General features: G+C 36.0%; 1 protein-coding gene across 2 annotated transcripts in view; it reads left to right on the forward strand.

Moving 5' to 3' along the window:
• Positions 1–26,908, forward strand: part of LOC136810091 (multiple PDZ domain protein-like) — an 84,083-nt gene that overhangs the window by 21,476 nt on the left and 35,699 nt on the right. For both annotated transcript variants that reach the window (XR_010847057.1, XM_067066665.1), the window contains exons 16-25: positions 2,579–2,753; positions 3,334–3,417; positions 3,947–4,015; positions 20,933–21,010; positions 21,287–21,482; positions 21,962–22,165; positions 23,321–23,456; positions 24,170–24,310; positions 25,127–25,175; positions 26,723–26,907. Coding sequence is in view for 1 of the 2 variants with exons in the window: in XM_067066665.1 (XP_066922766.1) it covers positions 2,579–2,753; positions 3,334–3,417; positions 3,947–4,015; positions 20,933–21,010; positions 21,287–21,482; positions 21,962–22,165; positions 23,321–23,456; positions 24,170–24,310; positions 25,127–25,175; positions 26,723–26,907 (1,317 nt within the window). In the remaining variant the exon portion in view is untranslated. The remainder of the gene's footprint in view (positions 1–2,578; positions 2,754–3,333; positions 3,418–3,946; positions 4,016–20,932; positions 21,011–21,286; positions 21,483–21,961; positions 22,166–23,320; positions 23,457–24,169; positions 24,311–25,126; positions 25,176–26,722; position 26,908) is intronic.

A 26,908-nucleotide genomic window follows, 5' to 3' on the forward strand; every position in this document is an offset into this window, starting at 1 on the left:
ATTATTAGAAAATGTAAGCAAAATGATGAAATGAGCAGAAAAGGATGAGATATTCCAAAAATATTGATAAAAAACGGGTCGTCCAAAAGTACGTTTTAAAAACTAATGGATGTTATTTTGAGGACGAAAATTACATGAGTGTAATAGTAAAGAGTGTACCTTTCAGAAAATAGCAATATATACCGAAATAGTGGCATAATTTGGATTATCGGCGATCCAAAAAATATCTGCAATCTGATTGGTTAAAAAGAGTACAATATATCTTGTATTTTACATGTACAAAATATAAATTGACGAAAAGATGTTGTTGCATTGTAGCGGTAGAAGCAATCTAACGTCACTTTGTTACAAAAGTGCCCTGCGCTTTTTTACAACATAAAAAGTGCATTTTTTGGGTCACCGATAAACCAGTTATCAGACATTTTCTTGTATCATATGGAAATATTTCACTCGTTCCGAATTTCCCGTATATTTTCCTCGCCTAAAGGCTTGGAAAATATTATACGGAAAATCTCAGAAATCGTAAAATATTTCTCATATTGTACTCGTAAATGTCCGATAACTATTACATATTTCATCCCAAATTACTCCGAAACCTATATCATTGGAATCCTTGTCAAAAAATACGTCATTTCTGAAAATAAGGTCCAAAAATTCCTAAAATTGAAGAAGATATCGCGAAAAAGATGATTTAAAAGATCTCTGAAAAGTCATTCAGGTACATTCTAATAAAAACACCGACATAAAAAATATTTGACGTTCTTATGATAAAACATTGTGTGACATCGAGTGACAGGACAGGACACTGTTCGGTAGATTAAGGTCTGTAATCCCTCTTTGAAACATTGAACTTTCAGCAATTAACCCTTAGACCACGAGGGACGCGTATATAGTCCAAAATAAGCCAAAATAATGAGTCTCAGACTTAAAGCCATAGCTCCTGACCACTTAATTTTAAAGGGCCATAAACCGAATGTTTTTAGAAAGAGTATAAAAATAGCTTTCCAATGGTACCAAAATCATCTTCTAAATCAAAAGCCAAAATTTTTTATCGCACTTTAAAGTTTTGAGTTTCTAAAAAGAAATTTCAAGTTTTTCAAACAAAAAACAAAAAAAACAGCATACACAAATGGTTAATTGCTCTTATATGAGAAGGTGTGTCGATTTCCTTTTAAAGGGGAATTCCTTGTTCCCATCATGATACAACCACAACTAGAAAATATCCGTTTTAACGTAAGAGATAAAAAATATTTGCAAATATTATCTAATTTTGTAGTACGCCTGTGCGTTAATAATTTTACTAATTTTTGGACGAATCTGTCATGGTCCAATTTAAAATAAATAAACGTAAACTCGACCGTCTTGGTTATTTAGATTGTTACACCCTGATAAATACCAAAATATTATGTTTTGAAATGAAAATTTAGTCTCTATTGATTTTTATAAGTACAATAATTGATGATATGAGCTCTCCCCATTGGGGAATGAGTCCTACTCTTTACGAGGTAGGAATTCCTCTTCTTTCAAATAGGGACGCATAACGCTGTCCAGACACTGCTGGTTCTGTGCATCCGATCTTCTGTTGCTATTCTTATACATATGATTTGAAGGTTGAACAGAAATCCATCTATAATCTTGAGTAAAATAATAGAATAATGTTGAAAAATTGGTACTGAAATTCTATACACCTTTTCGACCGTAGCCGCCAATTGCCGTGCGGGTATTTCTTTGTCCGCTTTATCCCACTAAAGCCGTCCCAGTCCTTTTTTCGCACCTACAGACAATAGAAAAATGTGTGAAATAAGGATTGGATCGAGTTTAGTGATATAAAGCGGACGAAAAGATGGCCGTGCGGTAATTGGCGGCTACGGTCGAAAAGGTGTATTGTATTCTTATTGAAATTCTATTGTACTCTTATTAAAAATCAAAGGCTCTTCACTTGAATATCTCAATTTTTGGATAACAAAAATATTTGAGCTGAGCATAGACTAGAGTCTACTTCTGGCTGAACTTTGCTTTTTGATAATCTTTTATGACGCTGAGTCCAGTGAAGTAGACTAGGAGCATTTGGCGAGGTCGCCATTTTGAAAAAAAATTTAGAAAATCCAAATAACAATAAAACTACTTGGAGTTGAAAGATACAATCAAAAATCAGAAACAAACACGATTAGCAGATTTGCAATCCCTTATTCTGAAATAAAAACATTGCTTCATACTGTTTTTACCTTCCAAAAACAACTAAAATCTGGCGGACTGTTTTACAGTCCGCCTAAGCAAAAGCATATTACCATATACTACCGGGCCACTTATCAGCGCCAAAAAGACCATAAAAAAAGCTCTAAGTGGACCCCGGGCTAAGCTGAGCACTGTAGTCCAAGAATCCTAAGCCTTCTGATTATTCCTCCGAAAATGTGTCTACAGCCTTTCTAATTCAGATTTATTTGCATCGAAAAAATCTGGGTTCTAGAGTACAGTAAGCACTTTTACTTCAGCGAAAGCCAAATATACGTCAGCAATAGCCGAGTGTCGACGCGAATTAGAATGGCTGTTGTAGCATTCTTCGCCTTTTCCTTTCTAGGATCCGCAGAACGAAAAACGATCAATCATCGTGATCAAAAGTATTGTCGCTGGTGGCCCAGCGGAGGAAACTGGAGCTCTGCATTCAGGGGATGAGCTCGTATCGGTCAATGGTGTTACGTTTGATAATGTTTCTCTGGATATGGCTGTTCAAGCTTTGAAAGCTACACCCAAAGGTTAGTTATCGGGAAATATCGGGAAATCGGGGGAAATACTGATAGTTTTTTCAGTCAATGGTGTTACTTTTGATAATGTTTTTTTGAACACGGCTGTTCAAGCTTTGAAAGCTACACCCAAAGTTTAGTGATCGGGAAATATCGGGAAATCGGGGAAACACTGATCGTTTTTTCAGTCAATGGTGTTACTTTTGATAATGTTTTTTTGAATACGGCTGTTCAAGCTTTGAAAGCTACACCCAAAGTTTAGTGATCGGGAAATATCGGGAAATCGGGGAAACACTAATCGTTTTTTCAGTCAATGGTGTTACTTTCAGTCTCTCTGGATATGGCTGGTTAGTTATCGGGAAATATAGGGAAAGAGAAACTTTCAAGTTATAGGGGAGATTTTGTCTTAAATTCAATCAGTGTCCTAAAGAAAACATGACAGGGTTGCTCTACAAACGGCTTTGAGGATTATTGAAAAAGCCTTTAGTCTGTCAGTCTTGGTTTGTGATGTCTAGATTTACCTCTATCATTTTTTATCACTTCTTTTAAGATTCATGTTGTCTTTTAAATTCATTTTGCTTTATAATTATAGGAACTGTCCGTATTGGCGTCCGTAAAAACCGTATCCCGGATGACAGTCCTGCACAAAAACAACCGGAACCAACCAAACCTAAAGGTTAGAAGGAGCTCAGTTATTATATTTTCAAACCCTGAGAAATATCAGGATAGCTAAAATTTTTCATTTAAAGTCAAATATTATTGGTTCATTTCCAGGATCCTACAACAGACATCTGTCCTGATACGTCTTACACTAGTTACTTTAGTACCTACCGCAGATTTCTGTAAAACCCGAAGGGCTAGTTTTCGTGCTTTAAGTCGTCGCAGGCAAAAAATGTGAATATCGAAAGAAATATAGTCACTATTGTTTTCGAAAATCCGCAAAGCTTCTGATTGGTTAAGCGCTGAAATTCTATTGTAATATCACGTGACCTAGGTAGGATTTCCTACCCAACTTCAACAGGCTGTTTAGCCAAAGCACGACATCTAGCCCTCCGGGCTTTATAAGTCTATGGTACAGATGTTGGTCTTTTTTCGTTCGCTAAGAAATTCTACACCAGGTGGCAGCTAGTAGTGTAGCAGTGCGCTGCATACCTAAATGCTGTAGAAATTTTAATTTGTAATTTGTAAATTTTCTGTTTATTTAGAAGATGAGAAAGTGGAAGAGTTCCGAGTTATCGGTGTCCCGCCTCCCGTGTTACCCGGATCAAACAACAGTAAGTTTGATTATATTTTCGCGTTTATCTTTATGTTTCTGCGGTGCGCTGTGTGTTGGTTACGCTTTCGTTTTCGGTAAGTCGAATGAGCCAATCTTAAAATCTCACACGGGAATTATTCAAAAGATTTTCCGACTCACCTAAAGTTGAAACTATCTAATTCGATTTTCAATGGGGTTGGGTTTTCATTGAATGAAGGTATCGAACAGTAGAGCGTCGTTTATAAGAGTTTCTTTTCTTGTTGACTTTCAATATTATCGAATACTAGGTGTATCGAATAGTAAAACGTTAAATTAGATTTTTAGTTTTGATTTTTAGTTTTGTCAGCATTGTTTAGTGGTTACGGTGCAATTTTAATTATCAAAAAGCTGACTGTATCATGAAGGTAGAGCATCCGGCTCCGGTGCACACGATTATGGGATCGAACCCCAATAGACCACCTGTAGCACTTATCAAAGGAAGAGATTTGTAATTGTAATTTCATTTTCTTTTAACGAGCGTTGTACTCCTGCGCATGTTTCCGACGTACTTGGTCTATTGTCTTAAATCCGCCAGTGAGCCTGTAGCGGATTATTTTAACTCCCTGTAAATGTTGACCCCCCCAGTTAATATAAACTAGGAAATGATGACTCCCCTAGAGTAGAAATTTCCTAGGAAATATTGACTCCCTTAGTAAATAATGACTCCCCTTAAAAAAGCTGAGGGAGTCAAGATAAACTAGTTTATCATGACCCCCTCCCCATAGTCATTGTTTGTTCACACTACTTTACTATATATATATCCATACATAAGGGCCCTTTAGCATTCATATTTGAATGTCTTTGCAAGATATTCTTCCTTCGCCTTTCTAATAGATCTTCCAGGTATCATTTTAAGGTCCTTAAAGAAAAACTTTTGTACGTTCCTTTGTTTTATAGCCGTGTGATCTGTTTGTTACAGTTTTTACCAAAGTTGTCTTTTTATTTATACAGTACGTCCAGGAGAAATTGGTCCTCTGTTTTAAAAGTAAAGCCATAGCCTTCGATAGAAAAATTAATTTTTCATAAATTTTATACCGTTAGAAAGGAAATCTTCCCCTCCATTCAAAAGTACAAAGACTTTGCTCAAAAAAGATTTCTAAAACTTAAAAATCAAGTTTTTAACTAATAGTTATGTTCTTAACAATTTTAACGATAAATTAACTTGACTTATCAAAAGAAAACCGGTTTGACAACTTTTATAATATTTTAGTTTTTGATTTTTTTTAAATCAGGCAAAAACTTTTACATTGCGATTTTTATACCATTGTAATCCTCGTAAAATTCCGCATTGAACCATGTAAAACTTTTCATAATAGCACAATTATTTAAAACTTTTTATTTATTAGCACAATACATGAAAAGGTTATAAGCATAATTTCTTATGTAAAATGATAGATAGACAAAAGATTTAATTGATGATTACGGAGCCACTGAACTGTAGCATTGCTTAAATCTTCGATTTTCCTTTATGTTGTGAAGCTTTTTTTGAAAAGTTATATTTTTGGAAAGCCTGATAAATGCTCCATCTCACTGTGGAAGAATTTTCAAAATTGGCCAAAAATTCGAAAAGCTATACCACTTCAAAGACGGAGGACTAATTTTTTATGGACGTATTGTATCTAACTTTCATCACATTGGGATTACTGTAAATATTTCTTCTAAAAGATCACTGTGACAAGCGCATTCTCTCGTTGATTTCTATTGTCCCCTGTTTTTCAGATTTTAAACCTCTTGAGAATTGCTTTAAGATGCTAAATTTTGCTAATTCGTTACTTTTCTCGTTCAAGGCTATGAAATAAGAATTTTTTGCAGAGCTGATTTTCGTCGTTGACACCCACCTTTTGCCGAAATTCTTTCATTTTTCAAGGGACTTTAAGAATTTTCAGAATGTATGGTATTCCGCAGAACAGATTTTTCACGTAATTGTCGGTAGACACGAAGTTTTCCTCAATCGGTTTCTCGCCAGTATTTTGTAACATGATCTTACAAAGAGGGAAGTATACAGTATACAAATTTTGAGCCAAATCTTAAAATTCTTGAAGGAAATGCTTCCCTCAGATGGACTATTTCTCTTACGGGGGTCTGTAGAGCTAGCCCTGGATAGCCAAATGAATTTTTAAATAATTTTGTCATAGATAATAGAGGGGAGTCATTTTAAACCAAAGGGGGTCAAGATTTCCTAGGAAATAGCAACTCTAGGGAGTCTTCATTTACTAGTTTATTTTGAGGTGGGGAGTCACTATTTACTAGTTTATTATGACTGGGGAGTCATTATTTAGGAGAGTTAATTTTTTTTATCACACCGGGTCTTACCATATGCTCAAGGGTTTATGCTTGATGCTTGGCAACTAAAGCGATGGGTCAAGGGTGCAGGAAAAAATTCTGGGAAAGGAGTGGCGCCTTGCCTCTACCTTCAGGTAGACAGCTGAAGAAAAGGAGTCTTCAGGTCGCCCTCGACTGCGGTCTTAAACTTAATTACATACTAGTTATCAAGAAATAAGATCAAGATATCGAAGTATAAGAGTATACTCCATAATCGAGTGTCTTTATTTCCGAATTCATTAGTGTTCCGATCTTAAAATACTGATTGGTTTTGAATTTCTAGCTTTATTATAGTTTACGCAATGTGGGATTAGATGCTTACAAACACATAAGAACAAAAATAAAAGTTCATAAAGCTTATCCGTCTTTTTCTTTCCTTTTTTTTTCAATTTAATCATTTCTTTCCATAATTTTCCAAAATAACTTATAAGCCAGGTTTTTTTTAATTTTTTTTACTTCAATCCGTTTAAAACCCAGGCTTAGCTTTTTCATTCGACTTTCCTTTTAATACAAAACTTTTGAATTTTTTTTTTTTTAATTCTAAACGATTTTTTTTTCTTTTTTTTCTTTTCTGTAAAATGTTGTTCCCCTCTTCATTTTGTCACCTAAAAAAAGACTACTTCATCTTTGCAGACATTTTGTTGTAAAAAATAGAAATATGGTGGGCTGAAACAGACCAATACTTTTGTTGGACGTTTTTTTGGGAGGCAAAACCTCCATTTTAAGGGAAATTGTCACCAAAAAATATTTTTCTATTCATAATCTACTTTGTCTGATGTCTACTTTATAAGAGTTTATGTTCTTTTTGTAGGGTGTAGTGATAAATATTTTACAAGTGTATTCGATTTTGAAAAAGCGTGAAATTTTAGTGATTGTATAAAGATTAAGGTATAATAGAAGCAAAAAAATTATTAGAGATGGACTTTTGAGACACAAAATGGCAAAGTTTTTCGTTGTTATGAGCTACTGATCTCTACTGTAACTAATTGACTGGATCAGGCTTCCCATATAAAAGAAAGCGTGTCTAGTTTTCGAGCTGACTAATCCGCCATCTAATTTTCAATTCTGGTCGTCAACAGCCCGATTCGAATGTTTTGAAATTCGAACGTTTGAAAATCCAAGGTAAATAGAAAAAAACATGGCGGACTAGTCGACTTTGAAAACTTGACATACTTCAAACGGGAAATCCGTCAGCAGTTAGACTATCGGTAAGCAGTTAGACTATCTGGTGTGTGAAGGAATATGGTACCTGTTTTTTACAAATTACGACCCTTTGAGAGACTTCTTTTTCTAATTTACAGCGAAGATTTTTCGAACAATTATGACCTTGCGAGAGAGTCGATTTTGAAAAATCGTTTCACCGGATCACCGTTTTACGGTTTTTGTACCCCTTTGAAAGACTTCCAAGGGTTATAAAAGGGACCTTTATAACTCTTACATACCCGACACCCATTTTGCTTAAGTACCATTCCACACCCACCCGGGTTAAAGGCTATTTACTGTATTTATCAATTACTAAAAACAAGTAGGGATTACGTGCGCGTCGTATGTTGTTGAGCGTTATAAGTCTTTTTTAATGTCTTGTATTGATAAATTGCCGAATGATTCGGAAGTTTTTATTCTTGGTGATTTTAACTGTAACATGTTACAGCACGGCTCTCTGGTACTATCAATGAGCTCTGCAAGGCCAGAAATCTTTATGTGCGCGTATGTCTTACAAAAAGTCTGCAGATCCATAGCTCATGAGACCAACTTGTGTGGTTTTCTATTTATTAAATGGTTTATGTAAGGATACATATTTCTTTGATAAGAACATCCAAAAATTTTGAAGCCTTGGGATGTTCTTAACTTTTTGAGTTTTAAGCCTAAAAATGTTCTTTAACATGCTCTTATTTTCGCCATTTTTGAATATTTTTGTCCATTTTCCTTTGAAATCGGGTGTTTTAAGGTCCACAAAGCCTTGAAATGTTCTTAAATTTTCCATCGAAGCCTTATGTTCTTCTATAGTTTGTTCTTATAGAAAAAAACGTGTAAATGGTTTCTGTAAGGATATTAACATTCAATATGAAGTGTCAAATGGTTATCCATACTCAAAATAAATTGTTATAATATCTGTGGTTTGGGATTTTAACTTGAAAATATCCATTGAGCTTTCCTAAAATTATATAGGAAATGAAATTCCATCTTCGTTGTTATAAGGGAAACTTTCTTTCGAATTTTGTTAGACATTTCAATTTGGGCCTCGTGCCACCTTTGTAGTTGTTACTTAAAGGTTCTGTTTTTACATAAGTGTTCCCGTTTCATATCAGGACAGTGTCTACCTATTGTTATATTATGCTGATATAAGCAAAAAAATGTTTTTCATTGCCTCTTTTTGACCAATCTTGCTCCACATCTGTGTCAATCCAATGTGAAAAAGCTTGTGAATTAAAGTTGATGAGTAAGCAAACGATATCACTCTTATTTAAAAACAAAACCTTTAAATTTGTATTATATTAGCTATATAGTTAATGATGTTTAATAATCTCAGTTAGCTGATTAAAAGTAAATTTTGGTTGAGGCTCGGTTATTACATTCTCTATTTATTCATAGATTTTCAGTAAGTAAAGTAAGTATATTCATCTGGTGGCTGTCGGCGGAGCCGGGAGTGAGGGAGTCTATCCCCTTTTCTTTTTGCGCTAGACCTGGGAGATCGAATGCTGAGGTGGAGCGCCACACCTACTCTCAGCTCCCAGTAACTTACCGCCTAGATCAGATTACCCAATCTAAGCTACTCTTCCGCTGAGTTGGCGGTGACCGGGGATCGGACCCACAACCCTTAGATTGTAAGGCGAATGCTCTACCGACTGAGCTACCCAGTCAGATTTTCAGGCTTGAGATAGAAAGAGGCTGAAAATCACAGCTATTTCTCAAGTGCGTGATTGTGTGTTTGATATCCTGCTATAGAGTTTGTTTAAATATCGGGTGGGATTATAAACACCGTACAATTTCCTACTGGACATCGACAATACACAGGTTGCAACATTAAAGTCTGAAGACAAATCACGCTTTTACTCCAAAATTTTATGTGCTTGTTACATGACATTTATTTCTGATTGGTTCGAATTTATTACTGTAAGTTATCAGCTGTAAGTTGTAAAGCAAGTAACATGGGAGTAAAATCCCGTGAACTTTTTCGAGTAATCACATGTTTTGACTGCACTGATATAATTTTGCAACCCATGTATTTCGTGATTTCAGCAAGGAAAGAGGATTTTCCGTCCAAAATTTTGCACAATTTACCGAAATTTCAACAACATATAGTAACTTGCTTTGCAAAAGTCATTTTCCGTCTCAAACGGAAACCTTGCTTTGGTCTCTGAAAAACACCGTCCATCCCACCGTACACACATCGGATACACCGAACACACACTGGATATCACCGTACGATGTAGGGTTGTGTCCGGGGCGGTCTATTATTTTTCATAAAGACACGTTTACAGCCTGGTTTGAACATTCGCACGCAAAAAGAAATAACTGTGATATATGAAATTAAGTTTGAAAATAGTGAAATTATTTGAAAAAAGAAGAAAATCTTCTTCGTTTTTTTTTTCTTACCGTCTCTCTAAAGAAACATGAATTTTCACTGAAAGAATTTTTCCATTGTGACCATACAACGCCTGTCATAGCGGGGACGTTTTTTTTCATTCGGAACTCCTTTTCTACAGTGTATTAACATGTTTTTTCTTTTATAAGCATAACGTTTATAAGCAGGCTCAGTTTCTGGTACCTAAACAATGGCTCTATTGTTTGAGAACAATAGAATGCTAAGCATAATGCGAGCCTGATGTAGGGGCAGCCATATGCTTATAAAAAGAAAAACATGTAACATTTTCACGTTTCATCCTCTTACACGTTTTTTTTATAAGATAGTCCCAAATTTTTGAAGCCTTCGAATGTTCTTAATTTTTTGAGTTTTAAATCATAAAATGTTCTTAACATGTTCTTAATTTCGCCGTTATGTGAGTATTTTTGCGCAATTTCCTTTCAAATAAGGTGTTTTAGAGTCATTTGAAGACTTTTAAAATCTTATTAACTTTTTTTTATTAGTATTTTGACTATTGAAGCCTTATGTATGTTCTTATATAGTTTGTTCTAATAAAGAAACGTGTTTTTTTTGGAACAGGGGCCCTTTTTCCAAATCCTATCTATTATCGTTATGGTGAAGTTATGGATTTTCTGTTCGTTTCTTTGCGTAGGCCCTTTCTTTTGATGTCTTTAAGTCTTTAATTATTTTTGACCTTCCTTGAATGCTGTTAGCCGAAAGAAAAAGAAAAGTAAAATGGATTTTACATAACCTCCGTGCAGATCTTGACTCGCGCATTACAAGGCAATGCACTGAAAAAAAGGTGAAATGTATTAGGTACCTTGAACCCTTTTTGAAAGCGAGTTTATTTACTTGCATTTTTGAGGACGGCGGAGCACCTGAAGCGATTTGGAAAAAACTCGCAGTTTCGAGCCGAAAAATCGAGGACGGTAAGCATACTGATTACGGTCGTCCTCAGTCAGTCAGGATGTAGACAAATTAGAAGCTTACCGTTTCCGTCGCAGAAAAACACATACACAAACTCGATAATGTTAAAGTTGGGAGCAGGATAAAGCTTTTATCGAATTAAACGATTCAAGCTACCTAAGATTAAGATTGTTTTTACTTTTTGAGGTTGAACAGGGTCTACAAATATAATGATAAATCGGAAATTCTAAGAATTGTTTTAAATAGATGTTTCATTTAAGTTCTTATAATCTTGACTGGATGAATTTAAAATATTTCAAAATTTTCTGAAAACCGTTCGATTTGAATAAATGAAAGTTAAATTACTACCAGCGTTGGTTTTCTAAGGTTTGCTAAAAGCACTTCTGATGACTAATTTTGGTGGCCTGGTAGACTTCTAACAGCATTTGAAATGGCGTTCCTCCTGTGCTGATCAAATTTTGCTAACAAGTCTCACTAATTTAGTGGCCTGTTACTAGAAAAGGAGTTTTGGTGATCTCTCCCCCCTAGAGCTGCCCATCTAACATGCATGCAATACATTCTAAAAAAAAACACCGACTTAAAATGTTCTCATCTTGTTCTTAACATTTTTGCCATCGAAGCTTTATATTCTTATATACTTTGTTCTTATAAAAACGTGTATAGTTTGGCCCAGAGTTTGTAAAGGTCAGTGGGTGGCTCCATCGAATATTATATTTCTTGTCTCGATGACCCACAAAGAGGTGACAAATTCACTTTATAACATTATGCGGAATATTGCATATTATTGAAGATTTAGTCATCTTAAAAACATTTAAATCCTGCATGATTAAATGTTTTTTTTTTTTTTTTCTGAAAAATAAAATGTATATTATTGATTTTTTATAAGAACCAAAAAAGTTTGTATTATTTTCTAGAACTCAAATTGTTCTTAATCCTGTTCTTATTTATAATGCAAAATTAAGGTATCAATATTGATCCTTAATTTGCTTGAAATTTTCCCATTCCAGGCTCAGGGTTGTTATAAAATTGTTTTTATTTTTCAGCATTTTTTAGCCTTATTGTTCTTATTAAATTGTTCTTATAAAAAAAGAGTATTTAAGGTAATAGTAAGTAGGGTCTGAAAAAGTTTTTGATTGAAGCCGTCAACTACTACATGTTCTTTATAACCTTTGGAGTTTTAAGCCTAAAAATATTCTTATCTTGTTCTCAATATTTTGCTTGTTGAAGCCTTATGTTCATATACGGATTGTTCTTATAAAAAACGTGTATGTTCAAAAATGTGGTGTTTCCATAAAACCTGGTGTTTCCATAAAACCTGGTTTTCCTAGTCTACACAATAGACGATTTCAGGCATTTAGGCCTTACTCTTGGTCTTTAGGCACTGACTGCTATAGACGACCACTAGTAGCCCCCACCGGGAATCATAATAGACAACTTTCACAAAAGATGTTTATCAATAGAGATTTCAAATAAAAGAATGTTTAAAACACAGCTGATTGGCTTAGATTTCGAAACTCTCTATTGTTTTATTAAAACCTCAGTGCGCATGTGATGTATCCGGATAATTTCAATATTCAAAACAAGAGCAGTGCTCATACCCCGAAGAGTAGGAGTTTTACGCTCGAAACGAAGGAAGATATGACGCAGCCTAGGTTTTTCTTCTTTGGCAACTTTGAAATAACCAAACCAAGGTGTCAAGATAAAGTATAAAGCCTTATATTAGTTGATTTCTTAAAAAGTGTTAATTTTGAAGTTTTGCCCTTTTTCAGAAGAAAACTTACCAACATTAAGAATTTATTTTTCAGAGTAATTTGTCCTAAAAAACGGTACTGAAGATTACTTTTAAAAAGTGATGGTCAGGATAAGTCAGTTAAAATCCATTCCAATAATCTAAATCTTACATATACTCTTAAGATATGTAGTATTACGCGAACCCCCGTTTTTTGCACATTCTTACAAGAAAAAAAGATTATTTAAAAACTGTCGCCTTATAGTAAAGCTTATATGTATGACTTTACAGGCTTTAAGAAAATGATATATTATAAGCTTGCTTTACGATGATAAATATATATATATATAACCATAATTCTATTCAATGTCTATATGTAAAGTAAATTTTTTTACTCGCTTAATGATTTTTCTTTTAGTAGTTTGATTTCGAGTGAATGAAAAGTTATGAATCAATTTATGGTGGTTTGACGCTGGGTTTTATTTACAATATTTTTCGTTTAAAACTGTTTTTTCTTTTTTTTGAATTGGAAATTTTTAGATTTTCCAGGTTCAGTAGTAAATAACCCCTACAATACCGTGCATAATATATGACATTTTTCAACATTTTCGAACTATAGAGACAATTTTACAAAATAGATTGCTAATATTAGTTTTGTCGGTACCAGGTCATTCTACTGTAATTTTTCATCTTTTTTTAGTCTTGATCAAATACAGCTTACTCTCTCTAATTCGATCAAAATATTATTCGAATTAGAGAGGAAGATTCGAATTACAGAGGGGAGCTTAGACAACTTTCGATTCGAATTATAGTGCCTTAGGAAGCAGTTTTATATTGGGAAGGGGGGAGGCTGAAATTTAGTGACACCGCGAGGGTGAAGCATGGTTTGGCCCAAGGAGGGAAATTTGAAAAATTGTGCCTCTACATTGACGGAAAAGACACCATAAATCAATGAATGGCTGAACATTTAAGACAAATAGAAAAAAATATTTGAAAATTTTTTACAACCATTTCAAAAAATTATTGGGGGTTGGGGCTAAGCCCCTTAGCCCCCCCCCGGTTGCTTTTCGAAGATTCGAATTAGAGAAAGTTGACTGTAATGATCAAATAAATCTCAAATTAATTTCCCAAAGCCACAACTTATCTCAACTTGACCAAAACCAGTCCATCCATCGTCATTTTTGTTCGAACTGGTTTCTATTAGACTCTTGGAAAATATCATACAAGAAATCTGGCACGGCAAAGTTGCGAAAATAAAACAAAGGTAGTTTTAAAGGAATTGACTGAACAACCTGGTCAGATCGTCACCCTTTCTTGGCGAGTTCTACTTTGACGCCTTTCAAGTTTTCTGACTCAAATTCGTTTATTTCCCTACTGCAAGAGCTTCGGAAGTTTAAAATGACGTGGCCGAAAACCTAGGCTCAAAACATTCGTAAAAGTCGCAAAGTGGAATAGACGTTACTGCGTAGAAAAAAAGCCGTGCCGTCTAGTATAGGCTAAACCAGGTCAGATCCATTTTAAGAGTAGAGCGTGCTGGTGGTAAAATCAATGATCTGTTTTAAGATTTGGAAGTCTACATTCTTTTCCATAAGGAACCTTTTATTTTAAGAAAGAAATCTTCATCAAGATTCTTCAATTTTTGTGGCAAAAAAAGTTTCATTTCTGAAAACTGAAATTACACGTTTTTTATAAGAACATAAGGCGGCTTCGTAGGCCAAAATCTTAAGAACAAGTTAAGAACATTTTAAGGCTTTGTGGGCTCTAAGACACCTGTTTTCTTAGGAAAATGGACGAAAATACTAACAAAATGCTGAAAATAAGAACATGTTAAGAACGTTTTAGGCTTGATTGAAACCCGAAAATTAAGAAAATCTGAAAGGCTTCAAAAATTTTGGATGCTCTTATAAAACAAAACGTGAAAACTGAAATTATGCTGAAGTTTCAGAGAAAGAAGAAGAAATGGGACAAATCTTCGTCTTTAAGCTTTTAACGTCCCAACTCTCTTTTTCACTTCTCCCCTCTGAAGAAATCAAATGACAAGATGGTAGGCTCTTCTCTGTGAACCATATGGAGCAGTACTAACTCTTCTTAAATTTTGTTACAACTTTAAGTTTTTGTTGTCTTATATATTTTTTTGTCCTAAATAAGAAGTTCGTTACATCAATAAGTTTTTCTTACTTTGAAAGTACGGTAGTATGTAGAGTAGAAACAGAGTTGGCTTTTCATCATTTTTCGATTTCATATTTTGATTGATTTTTCGAAATTTTGGACGTTTCTTTTTTAGCAACTTTTTTTATAAAAGCCAAACTACCGTTTTGAAAAAGCCAAGAATATATATTAATTTTCATCGAAATGGATGGATTTTCAGGCTTAAATGTAATTACATACATCCGAGATAGATTTTATCAAACATTCGTTTAATACCGCCTTATTTTAACAGAGGCATACTAAACCTGTCAATAGATCTCACTTTTCTTCATTTTCGCACTGCGCGGACTGAAGTATTGAATATATTGTGAGTAGTGATTGTTTCCGTTATTTTTCATTTTGTTTTTGGACCTTTTTTATTTGATTGGTGACAATGATTCGACGGGCAAGCATACGAAGGCATTCTAAACGGAGAAGCAAAGGTACAAACACTCTATTCATAAAAGCTAGTACAACCGACTCTCTCTAATTCGAATCTCTCTCTAATTCGAACCAAAATATTGGACCCCTCAGCTGGAAAGTCGTCTAAATTACTCTCTGGAAGTCAAATTCTTCTCTAATTCGAATAAAATTTTTGCTCCCTTAAAGATCGAATTAGAGAGAGTCAACTGTAATTTTTTTAGGCTTGAGGCTCGGCTTTTTAATTCTATTGACAGTTTCTTTATTGTTCTTATTCTGTTCTTATTTCAAGGGCAAAATGAAAGTACATTCATAAGTTTCGATTGACATTATTAACCCAAATTTTCCAACTGAAACATTTCTCTAATCCGCTGAATATCCTCCGTCTCTTGAAAATCGAATTAGAGAGAGAGAGTTAACGTCAAAGTTATTCTTATAAAAAAAAGTGGAGTGGAGATGTTCTGATTTTGGTACACGTTGTTTTACAAGAACGAACTGTATACTGAACACAAGGTAGCCAAAATATTAAGAACAAGTTTAAGGCTTTACAGACTCTGAAACACCCAATTTTTTACGCAATGGCTCAAAAATACTTACAAAATGGTGAAATTAAGAACATTTTAAGAACATTTTAGGTTTTAAAGTCAAAATGATAAGAACATCTTCAAATTTTTTGATGTTGCTTCAAATTTTTGGATGTTCTTATAAAAAAAACGTGTAAGAGACGAGACCTCTGACGGTTTGTTTTCAAACAAAATTAAAACTTTGAAAGCAGTGTCCTGGGTGAACTTATAGCTGTAACTACGTGGAAAAAAAAGATTGAAAAGTTGTTTACATTTGCATATAAGAATATTATAAAAAATGGCTATATTTTTTAAAATCAATGTTTCGTTGGGATTATTAGGAGTAAAGCTTTTTAAGCGATTTTATCATTTGGGACTTTAAAGGTTTTGTTTTTGAATAATAGTGATATCGTTTGTTTACTCATCAATTTTAATTCGCAAGCTTTTTCACATTGGATTGACACGGATGTCGAGCAAGATTGGTCTTTTTTTTGCTTATATCAGCATAATGCCCTAATATGAAATATGTGTCTGATATCAAACGGCAACACTTATGTAAGAATAAAACCTTTAACTATGATTACTTTAGGATTTGTTTTTACTTAAAGAACTTTTAAAGAGATCTAGAAGACGGATCAATTCGCCTTAATTTTGACGGCTAGTCAAAGAAAATATCGATTCGACTCCATTAAATTGGATAGGCTTTTATAAGAAAACTCTGTTAAAATTTTAACTATTTTCTTATAAAAATGTCTAAACTGATTGTTATGAAAACTTTGAGTGTTTGTAAGATTCTCCAAGTCGTTCGTGTTTGACTTCAAAATAAAGAAATTAAGAGAAAAGAAAATCGGAAAAAAAAGTTTCCCGTCAATTTTGTATTTGTTGAATATTGAATGATCAGCGTGGAAGTTTGTTCGAAACTTTTTTTATTTAAAGTGAAATGTTTTTAGCGAAATTTTATTTTTTAACTACGTATTTGAATATTGTAAGTGCAGAATTAATGTGATGAAAACCTATTGAGAGAAAAAATCGGGCAAATATTTCTGGACAATAATTTTAATTAATTCATTAGTCCGAAGCTACACATATCAACCGTTAGTAGCGTGGTAAGATTTTAGGGGACTGGTAATAAAGTTGTAAATAAAAGCTTTTTCAATGACATGAATGATGATGGTATTTAGAAAACACTAGACCGCTTTTGTGAGAAGTGGTAGCCATGGTACAATGCCATGAGCCGTGAAAGTCGCACATCATCACTCCCCTCAAATGCAGACCGCGCCTGCTAAGGGTTGATAATAGACGATGTTATCGTCCGTTACAGTGATATTAAAGGCGGGAAAATATGATGGTATGGCGTTATGGCGGTATACGGGAAAAAGTCGGCGGGAGATTTTCGAAGAAACGAGATTAAGCAGAGAGGCATCGAGCCAAGACTGTCAAACTCTACCGAATGTAAACTCTTTTCGGCAAAAAAAACCGCTTGCGAATTTTCTTCGGCTTTGTGCTTATTTCTTAGATAGTGATTTGTCTTGGACTATAGCATAGTCTAGGCTGATAAGTGTATAGTCCTTAATGAACTTATAGCCTCGAAGTTAATTTTCAATTCTACTCTTGCAAGAAAAAGTTGGGCCTTTAAGACACGTGCGGCACTTACAAAGATAGACATATATACAATAGACTCTCACTGATTCGTACTTCTATTATTCATTATTCAGTAGCATTATTCAGTAGCAGAATAAAAAAGTGTCTTTTCTTTCTGACTGAACTTCTATTATTCGAATCCTTCTATAACTCGAACTAGTTTTCGGTATCCGTAAAGAAGAAACCCTCGTAAAATACTTTCTATAATTTGAATCTCTCTGTAATTCGAACAAATTAGAATTCCCGCTCGAGGTCAAATTATCGAGAGTTTTTTTGGCTTGGATGAGAGATATGTGATTTCATTTGCCGTCTAAGAGTATTGCTACTCAGCCCTCTCGGCAAACTCGTATCCAGTGCTTTTGCACCATTTTTTTATATTTTTTCAAGAGGGTTAAAACCTTCCCCACAGCATAGGTTTTTAACATAATTTAAAATATATGTAACCTATCATCTCTGCCCCAGTTCTATTACATAACACTCAGCCCCCTAGCAAGCTAGCCCCCAGTATTTTTTGAAAAATACAGCCCCCAATCAAGCAAAAATGGTTTAGCCCCCCCCCCCCTAAGCTCAGGGGGATGCTTTCTATGCAAATGGGACTGAGTTTGAGTTTTCTTTATTGGTGCTTTGAATTCAATAGTCTTTAAGCAAGTGCAAGTGTTTGTATAGTAGGTTTAGCCGGCCCATTAGTTGAGGGTTCGTTTCCATGCTTCTGAAAGTTGACGCCTGTAAGGATAGATAGATAAATAAAGAGTTTAAAAGATAAACCGGTCTTAACACAATTCAGGTTTAAAAAGATGAACGAAATGGCCTGAGACTCAAATCCACTGACCTTCACATACGCTGGACCAAGTTTCTCAATCCCAGCCTAGCAAAATCTTTGATCGGAGCTTTTTGAAAAGTGGAACCCAAATGGCGACACTACTCAACAGCGGTGTAAATGCATCGAAAGCGCTAGGACTACTTTCCCTGGAAAACTTTTGATGGTGTAGCGCCGTTAGATGTTAATTTTGACATTCCAATGGCTCCTTCTCGGGGTTCCAATTCCAAAAAACACTCCGATCAAAGATGGCGGATATAACTTGGTCCAGGGATATAAAGGTCAGTGCTCAAATCCCTTCAAGCCATTTTTACGTTGGTTCTGTATTAATACGTTACTTGACAGAGAAGGACTCAGATAATTTCAATCTGTTTACTACAGAAACAATAGAATTACATATTTGAACTCTTGGTTGTGTGAGAATATATCAAAATAAAGTCAAGAACTAAACAAAATATCTCAAAAACAATAAATTTCAAAATGACTTGTACAGCAGCCAATGAGTAGATAGAAAATGGTGAAATTGACAATTCCAGAATGCAACAGTAATTTTTTTGAAATGCCATGAGATATTGGTGTTTAGCACGCCCCAAAACACAATTGGGTGCCGCCCATGGAAAATCAAGCGCATCTTCAGCTTATGTTAAAAAGAGAAAGGGTTAGTATTTTTAAAGGGGTGTTTTTAGGGTGGTTGTTTTGAAACGCCCTAAAACACAATTGACAGCCGCCCTTAAAAAGTTAACAAAAATTCCTATTCTTGACTTGAGTTGACTGAAAACTGCTCTTAACCTTTAAAAGATAGGTTTTAAAAATGATTCTTCAAGTCGGCTCTGACTACGGTGGCAAGAGTTTAAGTCCTATTTAGTCATGGCTGGAGAAGCTATGGAAATTCTGGCTAAGTCGCGATATATGGTGTGTCTGAAACTGCCGTCCTGCCGTTTTCAGTTCATTACATTACACCCACTACGTAAAGAATAACATCACTTATAATCATATAATCATATAATAGTATATTGGACTACATTCCACAGTACATGTCATGAGCCTATAGCTGAATTTCTCGTGGCAGGCGTGGCAACTGTGGCAATCATATAATATAAGGATGACAGCGAGAGACTATGATACGACTAAATTTCTTGTGGCAGGCGTGGCAGCTGTGGCGAGCGTTGAATAGTAGATTTCACATCATTTGTGTACGGTTAAATTTCTTGTGGCAAGCGTGGCAGCTGTGGCAATCATATAATATAAAGATCACAGCGAGAGACTATGATACGACTAAATTTCTCGTGGCAAGCGTGGCAGCTGTGGCAAGCTTTGAAGAGATTTCACAGCATTTGTGTACGGTTAAATTTCTCGTGGCAAGCGTGGCAGTTGTGGCAAGCGTTGAAGAGATTTCACAGCGATTGCGTACGACTAAATTTCTTGTGGCAAGCGTGGCAGCTGTGGCGAGCATTGAATAGTAGATTGCCACAGCTGCCACGCTTGCCACGAGAAATTTAGTCGTACGCAATTGCTGTGAAATCTCTTCAACGTTTGCCACAGCTGCCACGCTTGCCACGAGAAATTTAGTCGTACGCAAATGCTGTGAAATCTCTTCAACGCTTGCCACAGCTGCCACGCTTGCCACGAGAAATTCAGTCGTACGCAATTGCTGTGAAATCTCTTCAACGCTTGCCACAGCTGCCACGCTTGCCACGAGAAATTTAGTCGTACGCAAATGCTGTGAAATCTCTTCAACGCTTGCCACAGCTGCCACGCTTGCCACGAGAAATTTAGCCGTATCATAGTGTCTCACTATGATCTATGTATTATGATTGCCACAGCTGCCACGCTTGCCACGAGAAATTTAGTCGTACGCAATTGCTGTGAAATCTCTTCAACGCTTGCCACAGCTGCCACGCTTGCCACGAGAAATTTAGTCGTATCATAGTCTCTCGCTGTGATTTTTATATTATATGATTGCCACAGCTGCCACAAGAAATTTAACCGTACACAAATGCTGTGAAATCTACTATTCAATGCTCGCCACAGCTGCCACGCTTGCCACAAGAAATTTAGTCGTATCATAGTCTCTCGCTGTCATCCTTATATTATATGATTGCCACAGTTGCCACGCTTGCCCCGAGAAATTTAGTCGTATGCAATCGCTGTGAAATCAATTAAGTGCTCGCCACAGTTGCCACGCCTGCCAAGAGAAATTCAGCTATAGGCTCATGACATGTACTGTGGAATGTAGTCCAATATACTTTTATATGATTATATGATTATAGTGATGTTATTCTTTACGTAGTGGGTGTAATGTAATGAACTGAAAATCTTTAATGTATATCGACACTTTTTTCAAATGCACGACAGTTCTTTTCAGAATGACGTGAAAAAGGACGGCAGTTTCAGACACACCATATATCGCGACTTAGCCGAAATTCTTCTGGAAATTATTTCAAATTGCGCTGAACATTTTTCTTTCCAGAGGGTTTACTGCTACTTAAATACGGCTGTCCCATTTACAAACATATACTATTTTACCCCCGGAACTCTTTTTTGACCAGGTTTTTCGGAGTACACGCATCCTTTTGGAAAACAAAGTACTACTTGTATTCTCTACAAAATTCTTCTTTTCAGGGGGTTTACTTTTATTTTAAGCCAGCTATCCTATATTTGTAAATATTCACTTATTTTACCCCCTGAATTGTTCTTCTTCTCAGGTTTTTCGGAGGACACACGAGTGAAGAATAGTGATGGATCTTGCACCATCAAAATACGAAAAGATGTTGTTGGACTCGGTGAGTTTTTTCGTGTTTGACACCTTTTTATAAAGACTTCATCCTTGCTACCTGAGTTATCTATGACAAGAACTACATTTTCCTGTTCGATACACAGTCTATACAGGTTACGTAATTTTAGGAAATCCGCCATTATGGAGGCAAACTTTTATAAAGACAATTCCTTGGGCAAATAGAATTGTTGCTTTCATAATGGCAGAAGTTACGTAACTTTTTAACGCTTGGCAATAAGTAACTATCTATTTGCATAATTGTTTAAATTTTTCGCATTTCAAGGTATAACTCTCGGCGAGGACAAGGATGGGTACGGTTTTCCAGTCAAAGGGATCATCGAATCCGGAACAATCAAACGGGAAGGTAGCATCCAAATCAACGATAGGATTGTGAAAATTGGCACTGATGTGTTGAAGAGCTTCACCATACAACAGACCAGAGCTATTCTACGGAAAGCTGCCATGACGGATGAAGTCGCGTAAGTTTTTTACAGTACTCTGTTATAAACGACAGCCATTATGTAATGATATATGATTTGGCTAATGTTTGTCATGTTTTTGGGTTCAACCCCAGCCGAGTTTTACCGAAGACTCGATTACTTTTTGCTTAATACTTGATAATGCACCTTATCCACCCTTAGCAGTGCGAAGGAGACTTTTAACGAAAACGCAAGTGTAGGAGTGCTCTTGTGAAAAATATGACATACCCTTACATTGAAGCGATAAAGTAACATTACCGCAGAGAAAATCTAAAAATCGCCATTTTCTTGAAAGTTTTGCTCACTTTTTGCACCACTACAGTGTTTTTTTTTTTATCTTGAAGAACTGAAACATACCTTTATAAGGGCCGCACGTACGGTAGATCATTTACCTTGATTGCGTCCTCCCCCGGCTTTATGGTTGACTTTTTAACGAAGAGAATTTTTTGATAAACTCATTTTGTCCAAACCCTTTTCAGCATCACGTATTTCCCAGCAGCCGTCATCGAGAAGAAAATTAAAGAAGACGCTGCATTGAGACCAAGCCCGCCACAACCGGAAGCGACACCCGTTCAAACTAACGCCCTACCACCTGTGGCGGCCATAACTCAGGAACAACCAGTTACCAGTTTTACGCAACCAGAACCACGCATTGTTGATATAATAAGACATCCGGAATTTGGGTAAGTTTAGACATTGACAAGCCTATAATAGGCGTTACGGCTTTTTTTCTATGCAACGTCTACGTAACGTAAACGTTTAAACGCTTAAACGTTAGGGGTCCAGGTTTTCGAACGAAATTTATTGCGATGTTTTGTCAGGTCTAAAGGCCGGTCTCCACTTTGGCGCGAAATGGGCGACAGTTTTTTCTTAAACTTTTTTGCCAGAAGAAAAGATTATGTTAAAAAATAGTTTCGCGCGAACAAAAAAAAAGTTGGATAGGAAGTTTTACTTTATTCATCCGCCTTAAAGGCCGGCGCAAATGAATCCAACATTCAATCCAACATCTCCAATTCATTGTTGGACGAAATGTTTGACGAAAAGTCACGTGTAAAAATTTGAAAAGTTGCATGAAAAGTCATTTGCGCAAAAACGTCAAACATTTTCATCCAACATGATTACGCAAATGCATCCAACATTGAAACCAACATAAAAGTGACGTCAATCTCATTAAAAAATGTTGCGTGAAAAGTTTGACGGCGATCAAACTTCATCCAACATGATTTCCAACATCTTTCTTAAAAAGTTGCAATTTTACGACTTGCGCAAACGAACCCAACATTTGATCCAACCATAATGTTGGATCAAATGTTGGATTCATTTGCGCCGGCCTTTACGTCAATTTCGACCAATGGAATTGCTTCATTATTTAACCGACCAATGATCTTACAAAAACGTCGAAAAGTTTTCGCTCATGTTACGCGAAAGTGAAGACCGGCCTTAAAGAGGGAAGCCACATCATTGAGTTTCAAGCCCGAAGGGCTAGAGGTCAATCTCTTTGGTAGGATTTGAAGCCAACAAATCCTACCAAAGTTGCGCGGCCTTGAGCGACCCGCCTGGTTTTTACACAAATAACAGATTGAAACTCAAATTTATCGCTTAATTTCCAAAAATATATCACTCAAAAACAAAGGACTTGCTAGATTCAATCCGTCATCAAAAATACGGCGCATATTTTAAGGCTTCAATTTTTCTTGCCTGAGAAAGGTTAGAGATTGACCTCTAGCCCTTCGGGCTTGAAACTCAATGATCCACATGCCAATTTGATGATGCACCAACAATGATCATCCCTTTAAGAAAATACTGATCTATTTCCTTTCCACACCTCCATATGTTAGACTTGGTATCAGTATCGTGGGTGGTCGCCAAGACGACAACGATCAGAAATTGCAAGGTATCTTTATCAAACACGTGCTGGAATCAAGTCCTGCTGGTCAGAATGGTTTACTGAAAACTGGTGACCAAATCCTTGAGGTAATTTACCTTGCACTAATCATTTCCCATTTGAGTGTATTCGTTGAATTAGGCGTGTGTATCCATAGATGCCCGCTGGATGAGTACTTTGGCATTACCAGGGGGTGGGTACAGTTGCAGGGTAATCACAGCCGAATAGCAATGTCTAATGTACTACATTTGAGGTGGGGCTGGGGGTATCTCTCATTTTAAGTTAATCCGTGATACTGAATTTGGTTTTTGGTGAGCAAAATAGGTCATCATTTGATTTTCTAATTTTATTAATTTAGAACGGAAATTTTCCAGATGTTCCGGGAAATTTATTTCTTGATTTTCTGATCTCCTAATTTTGAAAAATTGAATGGCCGCAGAAAACTTTCAAGACTTTGATCTCTCCCACAATTTATTGAAGTGAAATTGACTGCTAGGTATTACAAGGTATTTTTTCCAGGGAAATGTAGCTATATTTTTCTTGGTAACGAGCTTCTAAATAGGGGGTGGGAGTCCCTTTTCTCCCTACAAAAAAGTAAGTAGTACGTACTAAAAAGGGGTGATGGTATCTAAGACAAATTTTCCTGAAAATCAGGGCTAGTACCCTATGGGGTACTGATAAACCATAAAGTTGCTACTTGGTAAAGCGCGCAAATAAATCCAAAAAAAAAAAACAGGGATCAACGGTTAAATTTATTTTCTCAGAATTGTACTATACTTTTACGATCTTTAATTTCTCACAGGTTGGAGGAGTTGATATAAGTACGGCGTCACACGAGCAAGCCGTGGCAGCAATTCGTTACGCCAAGAGTCCTGTTCGTTTTGTGGTGAAAGGTTTCGTTCGCCAACCTCAAGATAACCTATCTAATTCCTCTGCTACAGCGGTAAGATTTTAGATTTGACGTAAAAAGAACTGCTCGACTATATACACAGGCTGCAAAATTAAAGTCTGAAAACTCCAAATTTTTATGTGCTTGTTACATGACATTTATTTCTGATTGGTTCGAATTTATTGACACTAATAAAGTTATCAGCTGTAAATTGTAAAGCAAGTAACATGGGAATAAAATCACGTGAACTTTTTTGAGTAATCACATGTTTTGACTGCATTGATATAATTTTGCAATCCGTGTATTAACTCAGGAAAAGTCATTTGTGGTTCTAGCTGAGAGAATAGTAGAAGGGAAATTCCCTACGGAATAGACCATTTCGTAAATTACGTCACTACACTTGCCTCGTTTTGAAATTATTGCCATGATGGTGATTAACTCCCAGCGGATTTTATTAAAACTACTTTCTATTGATAAAAAATTATTTAATGTCTCAAGGGATATGATCACCGTGGAAATTGTTTGAATACGAGGCAGTGATGTTCGCGACGTAATTTATGAAAAGGTCTATTCTTTAATGACTCCCTTAGACCGAATATACATTCATTCATCCATTCGTCCAGTCCTTAGTAGTACAGTTGGTGTAAATTTTGACTGCCAACTTGACTAGTGAATATTCTTCCGCCCAGGCCCAACCAATGCCATGTCAGGGATTGTGTTTATCGATTCTAGAGTGCATCATGGGTGAGGTGATTACGCTGGTCTTGATGGCCTAGTGGCTCACAACCGGATTAAGTGGCACTTTCTTTCAAACTGACAAGCAGTTCAAATTATCCGTAAATATTACTAACGAGAAAATTAAATTTTTAGATCTTCAAACAAGACGGAACAGATGGTGTTACCACTGAAGAGCAATTCAGTAAGTAGAAAATATTTCGATCATACTTTTTTTCGAATCCACAGAGAACAAGTTTAGTCCGTCTTTACGACTTACCTTATCGGCCTAAACTTAGTCGGCCCTAAAGCTTTTTTTCACATGCACGTAAAATTTTACTTTAGACATTACGGAAAATCGTTCGTAAGGCTGTCTTTTTGGAATTTCCCCGACATTATGTAGAGTTTTTGTTGATTAAGAGGGTCTTACGTGACTTTTCCTTCCGTTCAAAACTTTTTGAACATAAGCAAACTCTACATAAGGCCTTAAAACACTACCTAAGCTTAGGGAAATTCCCACCCTTCAAGGTCTTAAGTAAAATTTTACGTGCATGTGAAAAAAGCTTAAGTGACTAAATTTTGGCTTAGTGACTAAAATTAGGGCCGACTAAAATTTTGGGCCGACTAAGTATTGGCCGATAAGGTATCTTTTCATTCTTTTGTCTGTAGAGTAGGGACTTCTAAGAAAAAGTGGTACTTAAGGTTAGCGATGTAATTCGATTTTCAAAGGGGAATTGAGATTCATTGAAAACGGGAGCGTATCGAATAATAGAGTGTCGTTTGCGAGAATATCTTTTGGAGATTTAACGGGGAATAGAAATTAGATCGAAAACGGGAGCGTATCGAATAATAGAGTGTCGTTTGCGAGAATATCTTTTGGAGATTTTACGGGGAATAGAAATTTGATCGAAAACGGGAGCGTATCGAATAATGAGTGTCGTTTATGAGAATATCTTTTGGAGATTTAACGGGGAATAGAAATTTGATCAAAAACGGGAGCGTATCGAATAATAGAGTGTCGTTTGCGAGAATATCTTTTGGAGATTTAACGGGGAATAGAAATTTGATCGAAAACGGGAGCGTATCGAATAATAGAGTGTCGTTTGCGAGAATATCTTTTGGAGATTTAACGGGGAATAGAAATTTGATCGAAAACGGGAGCATATCGAGTAATAGAGTGTCGTTTGCGAGAATATCTTTTGGAGATTTAACGGGGAATAGAAAGTTGATCGAAAACGGGAGCGTATCGAATAATAGAGTGTCGTTTGCGAGAATATCTTTTTGAGATTTAACGGGGAATAGAAATTTGATCGAAAACGGGAGCGTATCGAATAATAGAGTGTCGTTTGCGAGAATATCTTTTGGAGATTTTACGGGGAATAGAAATTTGATCGAAAACGGGAGCGTATCGAGTAATAGAATGTCGAATTAGAGAACGTCAACAATAGCTTTCTAGTCATTCTGAAACTTGCGATTCGATTTGTAACTACATGTGGTGGATAAAAATAGGTCGAATGTATGGAGATATAATTATTTTAATAAATCCATAAGAGCCCTTGACCCTGTTTCGTTCTGATGAAAAAAGTGGAACGAGGCGTTTCGATCTGCTTCACTTTGTAACGTCTTCTTTTTTAACGTTTCGACTTTTTGACGTTTACACAGTGTTTCGAAACCGTTTCGTTTCGGAACGACGCGGAACCGTAATCTATGAACATGGGTTTAGAAAAATGTTTGTTTCTCTTATTCCTTCAGGGATATCAGAAAAGTACAAAGATTACGCTGGCGAAGTCTCTTTAGTTGCCCTACAAAAAGGAAATGGCGGTATTGGTCTTTCAATCGCCGATGGGGATGGGGACCATATCTACGTCGTTGACGTCAAATCAGGCGGTGTCGCCGACGTTGACGGAAGGATACGTTCGGGTGACGAAATACTAGAGG

Source organism: Clytia hemisphaerica, unplaced genomic scaffold (assembly GCF_902728285.1).
Source record: "Clytia hemisphaerica strain Z4C2 unplaced genomic scaffold, Clytia hemisphaerica genome assembly, whole genome shotgun sequence".
In the NCBI taxonomy this organism is placed as follows: domain Eukaryota; kingdom Metazoa; phylum Cnidaria; class Hydrozoa; order Leptothecata; family Clytiidae; genus Clytia; species Clytia hemisphaerica.